General features: G+C 40.1%; 1 protein-coding gene across 8 annotated transcripts in view; it reads left to right on the top strand.

The window, feature by feature from the left end:
- Window positions 1–15,946, top strand: part of PATJ (PATJ crumbs cell polarity complex component) — a 358,003-nt gene that overhangs the window by 297,236 nt on the left and 44,821 nt on the right. For all 8 annotated transcript variants that reach the window (XM_082834080.1, XM_082834079.1, XM_082834082.1 and 5 more), the window contains one exon: window positions 14,215–14,298. In XM_082834080.1, coding sequence (XP_082690206.1) covers window positions 14,215–14,298 — 84 coding nt within the window. The remainder of the gene's footprint in view (window positions 1–14,214; window positions 14,299–15,946) is intronic.

The following is a 15,946-nucleotide window of genomic DNA, read 5'->3' as shown; positions in this document are numbered from 1 at the left end:
AATCTACCTCTTAAGGTTGGAAGGTTGGCATGGAGATTAATTAAGATAAAGAATATTAAGGACTTTTCCCAGTGCCTGTCTACACTGAGTTCAGTTATTATTAATTATCGTTAAACATTCGTCTTAAAGTAGATCCTTTGCTCCCTTCATCTGTGTGTCTTTAGTATGTTTCCTGCATATTGAGAAACATGACTCTGTTTCTAGATAATTAGCCATTTGTTTTTCAGCATCAAACTTTTAAAAAGTGATGCAGGTACTGTTCTTAATACATAATTGATAAATACCATCTCATTTAACCTTCACAACAATCCTATAGGAGAAGTAGTAGCATTATCCCCATTTTATAAATGAGGAAACCGAGACACAGGTAAGCGAGGTAACTTCTCCAAGGACACAGTACTAGCAGTTGGTCCGGTTGGAGTTTAATTAGACAGTCTGACTCAAAAGCCGCACTGTTTGGACCCCTTTTCTAGCACTACCACTCTGTGTCGTCAACCTGCACCTGGGAAAGGGACTTATCCATCTCACCCACCAGACCCTAAGCTTCTTGAGAACAGACCTGTTTATTTTGTGTCTTTGGTACCCCATATAGAGCCTTGCACACTTAAAAATATGACGCTAACCAGCCTCGTTGTACTCACTCTGCATTCCAGCCATGCCAGCCTTTTGCAGTTCCTTTAATGAGCCTTGTTCCCACCTGATACAAGGCTTTGGCACATGCCGTTAGATCTGTCTGGAGTGCTTCTCTGACCGGTTTTAGCTATAGCTAGAGTGTTCTGTTCATTTCTGGGCATAACTATGTGGTTGACAAGAACATTGTTGGAACCACGTTATCTCAGGAAGAATTGAACAGACTGGAAAAGGGAAGACCAGGAAGGACAACAATGACTTTCTGCAAGCATGTAAGGTTATCTTCTTGTGGATGAAGGATGAGAACAATGCAGGTGCTCCCAAGGTGCCCAGTGAAAAACAGGTTTCACATTATTTTAAGGAAGAATTTCCTAAACATCCGCTGACCAAAGATGGCATGAACTGCCTGGGGATAGTGAGCGCCCCATCTCAGGAAATATTTTGACAAAGGCAGGCAGCCACTCTGCAAGGATATTATTATTATTAGACTTTGTTTTTTAATCAAGGAGCAACATTTACATTTATAAATCTCTTTTTCAAAATGATAGTATAAGAAAATTCATTCTCCTCCCACCCCCTTTGCCTTCCTATCTCACAAATTTCTTAAAACTTCAAAGTCCTGAGTTTTTTAAACTAGAGAATAAGGCATAATTATTGTTCTGTTGTTTTGTTTTAGGGAAGCTATTAATTGTTATCACTTTTGGAAAGGAAAGTTCATAAATATAAGTCCTAGTTGCTGTACTGGTATTCTTCTGGGTCCGGAGATAAGCTTATCTCTTTGCAAGAGGAATACAGTTAGACTTAGGGCAATTGTTTTATCTTTATATTCTTGGTACCATCCTGTTGTAAATGAGGTCAGTGGATTCCCTGGATAGATTGTAAAATTTAGATATTCGTAGTATTAAAAATGCCTGGGAATGTCATATTCAGAATCTTGTCATTTGTCTCCAAGTTGCACACCTGTAACTTTTTCACCACCTGATTTAGTACCAGTTTAATTCATTCTTATTAAACAGAAGTTCTCTAGGGCAGGTCCATTAGCAAGAAGCATCAAGATAGAAGGACTCTCCCATTTGGACACTATGTGGCGAAGTTCTTCCATCTAGAAATTGACGTGAAGAATATCTGTCCTTTAGCTATAACCATGTGTCAGGTTCTGAAGTGACCTGATTTAACACTTCACCATGCTGCATACCATTGTTTAGCTGTTACATCTTCTGACCATTTAACTGTAGGACTGTGGCAACTTAAAGCACTAGATATTTTTTAAAGTAAGCAGAGTAGAAAACTATTTTACATTTGATTAAGTTTTTTATCTTGCTGTTCTCCTTCAAATGAACTTTGCACAGTCTGTTTCATGAGGAGCGTGGTTTGCTTTGGCGTGTAAACCCCCAAAGCCAAGTTCCTTTTACTGTTATTGCTTAAGTCATATATTTTTATACAAAACATCTTATTACCTTAGTTTTATTTTAAATCAAAGCAGAGTTTGCAAAAAGTCCATGAATCACACTGAAAGAATGTTAACGAATAGTACCTCTGAATTTCCAGATTTGGGCATTTCTGATCTTAAAGGATATGACTGTAAGCAAAAATATTATGCAAGCTGAGTAAAATTTAGATAAATAAGTACCAGATGGAACTATAGGGACTTATAAACTATAATGCAAATATTATCCCATTTCCTTAAACCTATATTTCAGTATGAAAAATAATATTCATATTGATAAGTATCAACTTTTTGCTAAATCAGACTTGGCAGAGGAACTCCATTTTAAGTAAATATAAAACAGTTTCTTTTCTGAGCTTGAAGAGAAAGCTTTTCAAAGTCTTAAAATGTGAAACATTTTTATATATTCAGAGCAATTTTTTTTTTTTTTTTGGCCGCGTTGGGTCTTTGTGGCTGCACGCAGGCTTTCTCTAGTTGTGGCAGGCGGGGGCTACTCTTCGTTGTGGTGCGCGGGCTTCTCATTGCGGTGGCTTCTCTTGTTGTGGAACACAGGCTCTAGGCACGCGGGCTTCAGTAATTGTGGCACGTGGGCTCAGTAGTTGTGGCTCATGGGCTCTAGAGCGCAGGATCAGTAGTTGTGGCGCATGGGCTTAGTTGCTCCGCGGCATGTGGGATCTTCCTGGACCAGGACTCAAACCCGTGTCCCCTGCATTGGCAGGAGGATTCTTAACCACTGTGCCACCAGGGAAGCCCTCAGAGCAATTCTTATATTAGCTGTTTTATTGCTGTGATTTTCATTCCACATTTTAGTTACATATAAATAGTGTGCAAGAATTTGCAGTCCCTGAGTTTGAGTTTTAGGAAAGCTTACCTAGTCCATTGCTTTGACACACACACACACACACACACACACACACACACACACAGAGAGAGAGATTACTTCCTGTGTAACTGATCATTTAATCCTTACTTTTTAAAAAAATTTATTTATTTATTTTTTTGGCTGTGTTGGGTCTTTGTTGCTGCACATGGGCTTTCCCTAGTTGCGGCGAGCGGGGGCTACTCTTCGTTGGGGTGCACGGGCTTCTCATTGGGATGGCTTGTCTTTGTTGAGGAGCACAGGCTCTAGGCGTGTGGGCTTCAGTAGTTGTGGCTCACAGGCTCTAGAGCGCAGGCTCAGTAGTTGTGATGCACGGGCTTAGTTGCTCCGCGACATGTGGGATCTTCTCGGACAAGACTTGAACCCATGTCCCCTGCATTGGCAGGTGGATTCCTAACCACTGTGCCACCAGGGAAGTCCCTAATCCTTACTTTTACTTTTATGTCAAAAGAGCCTCTATGTCTATTGCTGATTTAATGCTTATTTATGTTATCTATAGTTTATTACATGAGAATATTTCAGTATTCCAAAATTATAGGTACTGAACACTGTGATCCATTTTCCTTCTCTTTGAGGTGTTTGGTAGGTGCAAGTCTTCATACCCTACCCCAAGCATATTAGAATAGATGAATAAATTGAGATTAGGATATATAGAGACTCTGTTTCTTTTGTAGCAGAGTTTTATGGGGATTAATTGGAGTCTTGACTGTGTTCTGAGATTCTTAGAAAATCTGTGTTGTGAACTCTGTTTAAAAGGGAGCAGAATAGAGAATCCAGATTTTAAAAACTGTGATTCCAAGTATGATAGATAAGGTCCTTTGACTCTTGCTGACTTCCCTTCTATAACTATAGCCCCTTCAGGTTTTCTGAACAGAAACAATTATATATTCAATCTATGAAGTTGGCAAGCAAAACTACATCAATTTGATAAATACTATACTTCTTCTTAAGTAATAATCTTATTGTATTCATGGTGGGAAAGCAGTATATTAAATGTACTCCAAATTATAAAATTGTTAAATGAGAAAAAAAATCATCTTAGAACAAAGGAAATAAGATAATTATTGACTACATTCTGCCTCGGGTCCTGCATGTTCTTATGAAATATTGAAAGTAACCTCTTAACCTTTTGCTTCTTATGAATCGATGAGGGTATGCCAAATACTTTTTGCATCAAAGAAGGGGAAAAAATTCTTGGTCTGAAAGTAGGGAAGATTAGCTACTTTGCAACTTGTCTTGGATCATCTTTGCATTTTACCTTTGTAATTCAAAAAATGGTTCAAAAAATATAGATCCACAAAACACCTTGAGTATAAGCATAATAACACATGCCACAGCATAAGAAAAATGCGTTGCTTCTTCTCACCCTGGGTTAATCAACCCACTGCCTCAGTGTACCAAGGACAGCCAAGAGCTGCCTTTGGCCACATGAGTCCTGCCATCTCTATTACAGATAGCATATGTCTGCATTTCTACCTTTATCAGCTTTCACATTAGGTTTCCCAGTTTTGTTGTAGTCAGGTAACACCAGGGAAAAGCAACAAGAGGAATTACAGTCAGTTCTTATTCATGGTAATTATGTTATATAAAGTTGCAGCAAACACTGAATTAATGAATACTAAACCATTGCTTCTAGAGGAAAGACAGGGTTAGATCCCTCCTCCAAACCTCTGGTCACAACATTTTTAACCGATGATAAATATATAACCTTGTTTTATGTGTGTTTCTGATTAAAGATACTTTATTCAGTACATATTGTTGACTCATTAACATTGAATGGCCAACAGCTCTATAACTCATAATCGAATGAAGGTTGTCTACCACATGTAATTTCTCGGTAAGGCACATAACAGCACAAAAATGCGAAACATGTGGCACTAAGAAGACCCTTTAAGGGAAGCTTGTTTCCAGTATGAGAGCTGAAACAAGAAAGCATAATGTTGCCTTGTTCTACCTCAGCTAGGAATAAGTGAATCAAGCAACTCAAATTTTTCACCACTCTGCTCATGTCTGCAAATTACCATGAATGCACCAAGAGCATTGATTTGGGGAAGCAGGGGAATTTGCAAATACAGAATCCACAAACAATATGTTTCAACTTGATTGAAACAGAAAAATCAAAATATCTGGGAACAGGGCTCTTGTAGTGTGGTTTACATCTTGTTGGCATCTGGATGGTCTGTTGGACTTAGCCCTGAACAGCCCATGACTTGAGAAAAAATAACCTAAAATGTCCTTGTTGCATAATCTTTCTTGAAAAGAAGCAATCAGTTATATTGTAGGATCAGCATTGTAACAGGAACATTAGAAATTTAAAAAATGGACCAAGACTGGTGTCATTCATCCTTAGAGTTGTGAATTTTGATCGCTCTGACATATATGTATTCCTTCCTTTATGTGCCACATGTGCCTCTTAAACCTTAGATATTTATATATTGGGAGCCCTCATTAGCAGTTATTTAAAATCTCTTTGGCTGACACTTTGTTTGACATTACATATATAATCTTATTTCATCCTCAAACTCTAACAGGTAGGATTTCTGAGTTCTGTTTTACAGAGACAGAAACACTGGTTCCGACAGTGTTAACTTAATAGAAATAACAAGTTGTGATAGAAATATCACAAACCTATAAGTGTTAGAGCTAAAATCTGAACACAGGTTTATGTGGCCATAGCCAGTACCATTCCCACCATGTGTTGCTGCCTTCCATTGTTGACAGGCTGGAAGATTCCTCTGGCTGACTTGATAAAGTCTGTAGTAGATTAAAATTGACCATAGGGCTTCCCTGGTGGCACAGCGGTTGAGAGTCCGCCTGCCGATGCAGGGGACACGGGTTCGTGCCCCGGTCCGGGAGGATCCCACATGCCGCGGAGTGGCTGGGCCTGTGAGCCATGGCCGCTGAGCCTGAGCGTCCAGAGCCTGTGCTCCGCAATGGGAGAGGCCACAACAGTGAGAGGCCCGTGTACCGCAAAAAAAAAAAAAAATTGACCATAAATTTTGTGCAGTTTTTTCAGATTCCTCGAATCTGAGCTGACCCATTGACTTGCTTTGACCAATAGTAGTGAAAGTGGCATTGTGTGGCTTCGAGAGGCCTTACAGCTTAGCTCTTGTCCTCTTGAAATACTGCCACCTTGAGAACAAGCCGGGAGTGGTCTCCTGGAGGATGACATACACCATACGGAGAGAGCACTTGGAGGGAGAGGGAGAGGGACCCAGCCATCCCAGCTGAGGCCCCCGCCAACGTAACTGCAACCTCATAGGGGAGCCCAACTGACACAACGTAGAGCGAAAGAACTGCCCTGCTGAGGCCAGCCCAGAGTGCCACCCTACAGAATTATGAACAAACAAATGGTTAGCTTTCGTTTTAAGCCACTACGTTTTGCAGCAAAAGATAACTAATACAGTCCGACCCAGCCCCCATATCTTTCTGATCTCTCTTAGCCTATGAGAGTTTCTATTCTTCTGGTCTGTCATTTGGAAGGAGGTCTTGGGCTTCCCTGGTGGCACGGTGGTTAGGAACCCACCTGCCAATACAGGGGACACGGGTTCAAGCCCTGGTCTGGGAAGATCCCACATGCTGCGGAGCAACTAAGCCCGTGGGCCACAACTACTGACCCTGTGCTCTAGTGCCTGCGAGCCACAACTACTGAGCCCATGTGCCACAACTACTGATCCCGCGCACCTAGAGCCCGTGCTCCACAATGAGAGAAGCCACTGAAATGAGAACCCCACACACCGCAACAAAGAGTAGCCCCCGCTCACCACAACTAGAGAAAGCCCACGCAGGAACGAAGACCTAACGCAGCCAAATATAAATAAGTAAAATAAATTTAAAAAAATAAAAATAGAAGGAGGTCTTATTCCTAGGCGGGGCCTAAGCATCTGTGTAAAACAGAGGCTTTCTCTGCTTTGCTCTGCACACGGTATGGGTTCATCAAGGTCTAAAGTTTTGGAGCTAGAATGACTTTAGAAGTCACATAGTTCAGCTCTGTGCTTTACTGATGATGATAAGTATCATGAACAAAGGGGTTCAGGCAGAACCCCTTGTAGAACTGGCTACTGCAGAGCTGTCAGAAAATTGAACCTCTCTCACTCCTAGTCCTGGGTCCTTCTTCCACACCCTACTGCCTTTTTTTTTTTTTCAAACCACTTTTTGCATCAAAGTGCAAATCACATTCTAATTGAAATATAATAGGGAAGCTAGGTTTTTAAAGATGTGGTCACAAAGGATTTGGGATAGAAAAAAAAAACATATTCTAAGACACTCCATTTATTTATATAAATACAGTTTAGAGCCCTTCAACTTTGCTAAAAGTGAGATATACTTTAGCAGTTGTAACCCACACTTTCTTTTTAAACTGTCTAATGGCAGTAGACATCACAAAGCAGTAACTTAATACATCTGCATGTGTTTTTCAGCGTAGAGTTGAATGTAGTTTTGGTTTGCACATTTTACTACCCCCACTGTATTATCACCTCTCATTGGTTTGGCTTTCCTGCTGAGAAAGTGGTCTACTGTATAGAAGACATGTCTGTATGATTTCTGAGCAGTGACAGCCATAGAGGGGAACTTTATTAAATGACGTTTAAAAGTAGCATTAATCCTGTAAGGCTGCAGATCTGAACCACGGTTTCTTCCACAGGGACAAAAAATGCCCATTTTATATATGACATTTTAAATTCTTCTTTTAGTCCTCATAGGTCTTTCTTGTTAGGAGGGATTTTTTTTCCTGTAAAGCAGGAAAACAGGATGTAACACTCTTTGGATCATCAGTAAGTATGTTTTCCACCTAAATGTGAAATTTAATGGGAAACTTTTATATGGTTAAAATGTCCCTTAGGAGTGGGTGCGGGGGCTTTTATGAGTAGGACAAAAATTGGATTTAATTCCAGAGCAAAATCCAAATTAAGTAAAATGTGCCTTCAAGCAGTAAAATTAAGCCATATATACGTAGTCCTTTATAATAATGTCTATTATACAATTCTTTATCAAAGTTTTGCCCTAAAATGCTTGTTAAAACAATCCACTGAATATCTAGAAATGAAAACTATAGAATCTCTTTCTGTGGAAATAGTTCACCCACACTGCTTATTGGTATCCTTCGGTCCACAGGAGCATCCTTAGTTAATTTTTCTAACACATGGCTTCTTAAAGTGTTATAGGCCTATTGTGACAGCAATAAAATTTCCTTTTGCTGAATGATTGGTGTGTTTATGAGTTACTTTATCTACTTGTTGGCAGCTTGAACAGTAAAGAAAATGGTGATTGATGGGCTAAAGTGTCTGATGGCTCTGCCACTGTCTAAGGATACATTACCACGTGTTGTGAAATTCTTTTCCAGCAATTCAGAGTTTAAATCCCCCTGGAGGTGTTTGTGATTTTTGTGGGGCTCCATGATAATTAATCCCTCATACTTGGCCTTTTAAAATTGCTCTCCAAGCTAAAGTAAATCCTCTGGAAATTCAGATGGATTTAATATCCATGTGTGATGGGTATTTTGGTTGTATATCACTTTTACCATCAGAAACTTGTTTTGATTACGGTAAGATTATGACATACTAACCCTGCCAGCTTCCTCTTTCTGGGTCATTTTGATGCCTTTTTCTATCTCCAGCAAATGTCTTGATGATCATTTAGTAAACATTTATTGAGCAGGATACATGAGCAAACACGTATCCTGCTCAGCACCAGGATACAAGGAGGAGTTGGGAACAGTTCCTGTCTGGAAGGGTTCCACTGAGGGCAGGAGGTGGTATAGGAGCTAGATCCATGAACAAGCTATCGTGATACTGTGAGTTCAATAATGCTAAGATATAGTAGTGACCCACAGGACAGGTTGATCCACTCTACCAGGGAAGAGGGTCAAAGAAGGTTTCATAGAAGAGGTGATGCTTACCTGGCTCCAGTAGAATTTCATGAAACAAAGTAGGTAGCAGATAAAAGAAGGCACGACCTTCAACTATTTGGTGCCCTTAGTACTTTCCAAATATAGATATATAGACTAACTCTGTAAAAATACACAAGAAACTGAATACTGTATGTTTCTGATTAGGGAAATTGAGTGAAGGACAGGTGCTGGAGAGAAACTTCTCAGTGTATACTGTTTTGAGTCTAATACCATGTGCATATTTTATCTATATCTTAAAATAAATAAATACTTATTCTTTTAGGAATGCGGACATTAAGACAGTGATTCCTTAAACAATATGATGAATTGGCTAGCCAGCTACTTCTTCCTGGCTCTCGATTTTTTTTACTTGTCCTTAATCGTGGAATAAAGAAATTTTTTTCAAGTTAAACATGTTTCAGATATAGACTGGTGAGGGAGAAGTTTCTAAGCAGAAGATTTTCCTACATCTCTGAAATCCTGCCTTACCCTTCTGCTTAGGGAAAACCCATTGTTTGAGAAACTCTCCAACTCACTGATCAAATTCTTCTCTGGCTCTAGAGTTGGCAAGTAAAATGAGTAATTTAGAGTTTCTAGGGGACACTATTGGTCTTACCTCAGGCGGTAAGTAAACAGACCATCTTACTCAAATTCCTATTGTCCCAGTGAAAGTCACACAACTACCAAGAGGAAATTACTTTTTTATTATATGTCAGTCTTGTTCATCTATAAATGAGTCTCAGGTCTGCCATTAGGAGAAATTAATCTGTTTTCTTGGATTGAACACTTTTTATTTTAAACATCAATTTATCACTTGTATATAATGTTGTTCTATTTCTGCTCCTGTAGAAAAAAAATCATTCAGTGAATCATATGGGTACACAGAAAGAGGACTGAAAAGGTGAAAGGAAGGAAAGAAGGAGATAAGAATAACAAGTGGAATTAAGGAAGACTTTATATTTGGTGGGGAGAGGGCCTCCCCATCATGCTTTGTGTAGTGCAAACCCCTAATCAGGTACCAACACTAGCAGCTGAGACCCATAGATCATCACCCCACCTCTAAAGCCTAAGGCTTCAATTTTTACTTCAACACTTGTCTGTTCACTGTCTATAAAATGATCGGCTCATGCCCTCAAGGTTTTTGCTGTGGAGCTGAGGAGACAGTATTTCAACAGAATTGATGCCATATGGAAAATCCCAAGTTTTATTTTGCACTTATCTTTATACAAGTGCAAAATAAAATATTTAAAGCAGATGAGAAGCTTGCAATAGTGATAGGAACACAGGCTTTGGTGTTAAACAGCCCTGAGCTGGAATTTCATCTTTTCTACTTAGTAGCTGCAAAGACCTGGTCAAATCTGACCCTTCTGAACCACCTTTTCCCTAACTGTACACGAGACTAATAACACTGAACTTGCTTAGTTGTTATGAGGACTAAATGGCACCAATGGGCAGTATGTGGCCTCTTTGGCACAGAGATGTTAAATAAGTGAGATGTTATCGCTTCCTTACTATGTGCTGGCATTGTACATGAAGCTTTATGTGTAGATAATATTGTTAGAACCATATAAAGATGGGGCAGCTGAGAGGTTAACAGTCTTCCCATGGCCAGAAGTAGCAGGGCCAGGATTTGGATTGAGAACTCTGATTCCAGAAGCCTAGCTCATAATCATTTGTCTCTACAGCCCCTGTTCAGCATAAGCCAGCAACCCACCCACAGGGAAATGATTAATAGATTGCTTCTAGAAGAGATGTGTTTTAAAAGAAGTCATTGGTACTGGTAGACAGAGTCACTGAGTTATCCAGGGTGGAGTGTTATTTATTTATTTATTTATATTTTTTAAATGAAAACTTCTTTCTTTCTTTCTTTTCTTTTCTTTCTTTCTTTCTTGCTGTGTTGGGTCTTCATTTCTGTGCGAGGGCTTCCTCCAGTTGCGGCAAGTGGGGGCCACTCTTCATCGCGGTGCGCGGGCCTCTCACTGTCGCGGCCTCTCGACACAACTACCAAGAGGAAATTACTTTCTTATTAGTCTGAGGCTCCAGACGCGCAGGCTCAGTAGTTGTGGCTCACGGGCCCAGTTGCTCCGCGGCATTTGGGATCTTCCCAGACCAGGGCTCGAATCCTGGCAGGCAGATTCTCAACCACTGCGCCACCAGGGAAGCCCGAGTGTTATTTAAATACACAAAGATATGAATGTGGGAGGGAGTTGGTGGAGGAGAAGGCACTCAAAACTGTGCCAGCAAGCAGCTTTTTTAAAAAAAGATTTATTATTTATTTCTTTATGTAATTTATTTTTGGCTGCATCGGGTCTTAGTTGAAGCACGTGGGATCTTCGTTGAGGCGTGCGGGATCTTTCCTTGCGGCGTGCGGGCTCTTCGTTATCGTACGCGAGCTCTTCAGTGTGGTGCGGGGGTTTCTCTCTAGTTGTGGCATACAGGTTTTCTCTTCTCTAGTTGTGGTGTGCAGGCTCCAGGGTGTGTGGGCTCTGTAGTTTCTGGCACGTGGGCTCTAGTTGAGGCATGTATGCTCAGTAGTTGTGGCACACAGGCTTAGTTGCCTTGCGGCATGTGGGATCTTAGTTCCCTGACCAGGGATCGAACCAGCGTCCCCTGCATTGTAAGGCGGATTCTTTATCACTGGACCACCAGGGAAGTCCCTAACAAGCAACTTTGCTTGAATAAATAGCTCAAGAGCATTAAAATTAGGAGGATACAATGAGCAGATGAGAATCATGTGTATAATCAACTCCAAATTTTTATTTGAAATAGTAAAGGTCAGTCTTTCATCAATGACCCACTATTTCATCTAATCGCAATTTTTTTCAAACCAAGAAAGAAGTAAAATTTTAATATAGCCTTGTCAAATAGATGTCTAAAATATCCCAAACCAGTGTCTATTTTACTATCCTGTTCTATGCTATGAACTATATAAGTTTTGAAAAATAAATCTTTTTTTTTTCCCAATTCACTAGCCCACATTTCTAATTTGGTCCCTACCTCGCACCTCTATCACCCCCAGTTAATGCAACTGTCCAGAACCACAGTTTCATAGAGCACTTTGGGCACATGAGGGCACATGGTAAGAAATGTGACCTTCTTCTATTGACAGGTCAAAGTGCCTCACATTTTCTTGTATTTTCACTGATGACTTTAAGAGAAGCCACGACTGCAGTCGAGTAAAAGGAAAGAAAGAAATGGAGTTTTCCATCTAGAAAGACTCATGGACCAAAAGCAGATCATTGGCAGTGAATTCAGCATTTATTTGAGCCTATTAACAGTATATTTATTTTATGTATGATAGTTCATTGAGCACCCAGAAAGTATCTAAGAGTTTTGGATTCAGGCTACTTTTACTGATTAAAAACTCCAGTGGGTCTTTTCCTTCCCTTTGAGTATGAACGAAGAGAAATTTCCCATTTGACTTTTGTAATGTTCCAAGATCAAAGGAGTTTATGCTGAAAATTCAGCTCTGTAAAAGCCATGTGTAGCATAAGTTCAGTCTGACTCTCCCAAATTCAGTGAAAACGGGGCATTTGGCCACCAAGCTTTGAAAACCAGCATTACAGAGGGTGTAACCAGGAGCTTGCATTAATTTCTCCCTGAACTAGCTTCATGAAAATGGCCCTTAGTGTCATCTTGGCAGTGTTGTTGGGATCGCCTGAAGCCACTGACCCAGCAAATTTCCTTGAAATCATTCCCCTGAAACAGTGCAGAGAAACAAACTCTTGGCAGTATAAATGCTCCCTGGGTCTGGAAATTTCATAAGTCAGAGTTAAAGCAAAGAATGGTCTAAAATCTATTGCTGGTACAGAATCTGAAACGTAAATTGTCTGGATCAAGGAACCCTTCCCGGCTCTTTGCAGCTGCCTCTCTAATTGCTATAATAATAAAGAATGTTTTCAGAACTGTGTGGTGATCAAATGAAAGCATTTATTATTGGGAAGATCTTTGGAATCCAGATGGGTCATCTGGTTAAAGACCTCTGATATTCTTTGGTTGTTTCTCTACTAGAGCATTTGTACAGGAAACTTTTTTTTTGAAAAGTAGGTTTGGTTTGGAGGTCTTTACCTATCTTATATTTTTGCAAGAAATATTTCATTTATTTACTTCAAGTCAATTTAATTCTAATTCTGAGACTCCATGCTTCTGGACTGAGGTGGAATCAACCTCAGTCATTTTGGAGGTCCATTGGTTCTCAGGGTTCTGGTTCTGTCTCAAAGCTCCCCAACACTGGGGCCCCTGTGGTCATTGTCATCAGTCCACCCTGGTAATCACCAAGCCCATGCTTACCCAGGCCTGCATGATCTCTTCACATCCGAAGTCCTGCCGCTTCCAGGCCCCAATGCTTGGGACTCAGGACTTCTTTCAAGGTGGGATCCATTACACCTGTAGGCCGCAGCCCTTGACCATTGTCTGCAGGGTCTTGCAACCTGTGTGTGGGCTGGAGGGGCAGGGAATGGAAGGGCACTGGGCAGTGCAGGGCTCAAATCCTCACTTCTCAGGGACCCACAGATCTCTGTTTCTAGTCTCCATTCAAAAGCGCTTTTCCTCTCCAGTGGCCCGCCAAGACACCTAGCATCTCCATTACCACCGTCATTTCAGTGCCCTTCAGTGTTTTTGTTTTTTGTTTTTGCTTTTTTTGCGGTACGCGGGCCTCTCACTGTTGTGGCCTCTCCCGTTGCGGAGCACAGGCTCCGGACGCGCAGGCTCAGCGGCCACGGCTCATGGGCCCAGCCGCTCCACGGCATGTGGGATCTTCCCGGACCGGGGCACGAACCCGTGTCCCCTGCATCGGCAGGCGGACTCTCAACCACTGCGCCACCAGGGAAGCCCCCGAGTCAGAATTTGAAACCACAGTGTCTTACACTTAGGTCTGTGAATGCCCTTTCCCCTACTCCGTGCTCTGTCCTCCAGGGCCAGTTCATTCCCCTAAGTTCTTACCTTTCATTGCCCAAGTAATGAGGCCTGACAAACCCCCTTCATCAGCCCACACTTCTATGCCAAATCCTTGAATACCAATAAATACTTGAAACCATGTTTCAAAATATACCATCAAATGTAAATAAGAATGAGACATCGTTCACCTCAAGTGTATACACAGCAGCAGTGTACACAGTTAACAGGAAAACACATGGGGAAGTTTAACTTGAAATATTAGGCAAAACCAGTCCTAAAAGAATGAAATAATAAACTTAGGAAAAATCGACTATACCTCTGAATATACCAAAACTGTGTATTTTGTTTAGGTCAAATAAAATATGGCTTTATTAACAAATAGCAAACTATGGGTTGCTGCCTATGGTTTGGTTGCTGGCTTAAGGAAGCATTTATGGTTGTTAAAAATTAAGAAGGATTTGTTTTTTATAGGATGCTATAGTTATACATGAAGTCTATGAAGAAGGGGCAGCAGCCCGAGATGGAAGACTTTGGGCTGGTGACCAGATATTAGAGGTATGTGATTATGAATTCTATTTTATACCAGCAAATATGGTTCCTTTAGTGACCTTGATCCACAGTCAGTTTACCTATTCACTGTCTTCTAGTCAACTATATCCTTACTATTTCTTTCCCAGTGTAATAAAACATGTACTTTATTCTTTTTTCTTTTTTTGATGTACATCAAATAACTGTCATTAGAATCATGACAGATTACCAACCTAAATCTGTGTGTGAAAACTTTCTTTAATTAAAGGGGAAAGTACAACTAAAGGTTCTATAATCAAACGAAACTGTATAATATTGCAATTTGATCTTTTTGCCTCTCCACCTTACTAAATGCCCTTCTAAAAACACATATGTATAGACACACACATAAACATGCACACCTGATATTTTAAAAGAATTTATTGCAGCTTTAAGTATTATTTTCTTATCCCTAATAAGTATATTTATGTCAAACGGAGGTCCACGCCATGGTACCTTTGTTTCCTAGCTGATGAAAACGTAGAATCTTCTTCCTTTAGGTGGTATATGGTACTTATTAAAAATTTAAATGCTTAACTTGCCTCTTTTAAAAGGACTCTCATTTAAGCAAAGGTGTTAAAGCCTTTTAAAAAGAGCCAAGGCAGGCAGTGTCTGAACTAGGAAACGGATGAATGGAAAGTCAATGCCAGGCATTCTGGTAGGTGGAACTAAAGAACTTTTTCAATGGTGTGAAACCTTTAGGCAACATTTATTTCTTTCATTGGATGAATTTAATTGAATAGTTAACATTTTATGGTGGGCATGTGCATTTTTGCTTTGCAGCTTTAATGTAGCACATTATGAATGACATCATAGAATTTTATTTTTCCCTTTGGTGGTTCAAGTCTGCCTCCCAAGATGAAACCAGAGTTATAATTAAAGGTAGAAAACATAGGCAAGAAAGGGTTAAAGGAGAGGCCAGGCTGAGTGCAAATTAAATTCAGGGCAACTTATAGGGTTTCTCTGCAGGCCTTTACTGTGCTTCATCATTGGATTAGGACATATTCCCAGCACATTCATTAAGGTGCAAGTGTATGAGGTTAGAAAAATAAATGTAACCTCTTTGGGAATGGACTTGACTGTTTTAGCATACAACATCATTTTTTAGTGGTCAGGAGTTTTGAGGGGTTTTTTTTCCTCCCTAGATTTTCTAATTAACTGGTGCTATCATAATTGGCTTTATAGAGGAATAGATTGAGTATTCAGAAGAGTACAGATGCATACATGTCTTGATAGTTAACATAATTTGTAAGCCCACAGATTTTTCTGTAATGGACACGTGGACCTAAATCTAATATGTGCATTTCTTGTTTATGGCGATGTTTGCACAGGTATAAATTCACATAAATTCACAGTATAAATCTTTAAATATGTAGTGTTTATTTTATAGCAGTTATACCTCAATAAAAGAAAAAAATTTAATTTATCTATCTGTACTGAATAGACCCTCAGCTGTAGCTGCTGTCTTCCATAAAATATATTCATGTATAAGTGAACACTCAGGACAGATAAGCATGAAGAAAGCAAATTTGTTTTAACTGCAAGGAGAATTTGAAAGGTCAACTAAACCATTTCCTGGCATCTGGCCGAATTGTATTACCCAGTGTGGATGGATGGTCTACACTACACTTCTCAT

The sequence above is a fragment of the Leucopleurus acutus genome, assembly GCF_964270905.1.
Source record: "Leucopleurus acutus genome assembly, chromosome: 2".
NCBI classification, from domain to species: domain Eukaryota; kingdom Metazoa; phylum Chordata; class Mammalia; order Artiodactyla; family Delphinidae; genus Leucopleurus; species Leucopleurus acutus.
Note: the sequence above shows the minus strand (reverse complement) of the source record. Positions and strands in the feature narration are given on the sequence as shown.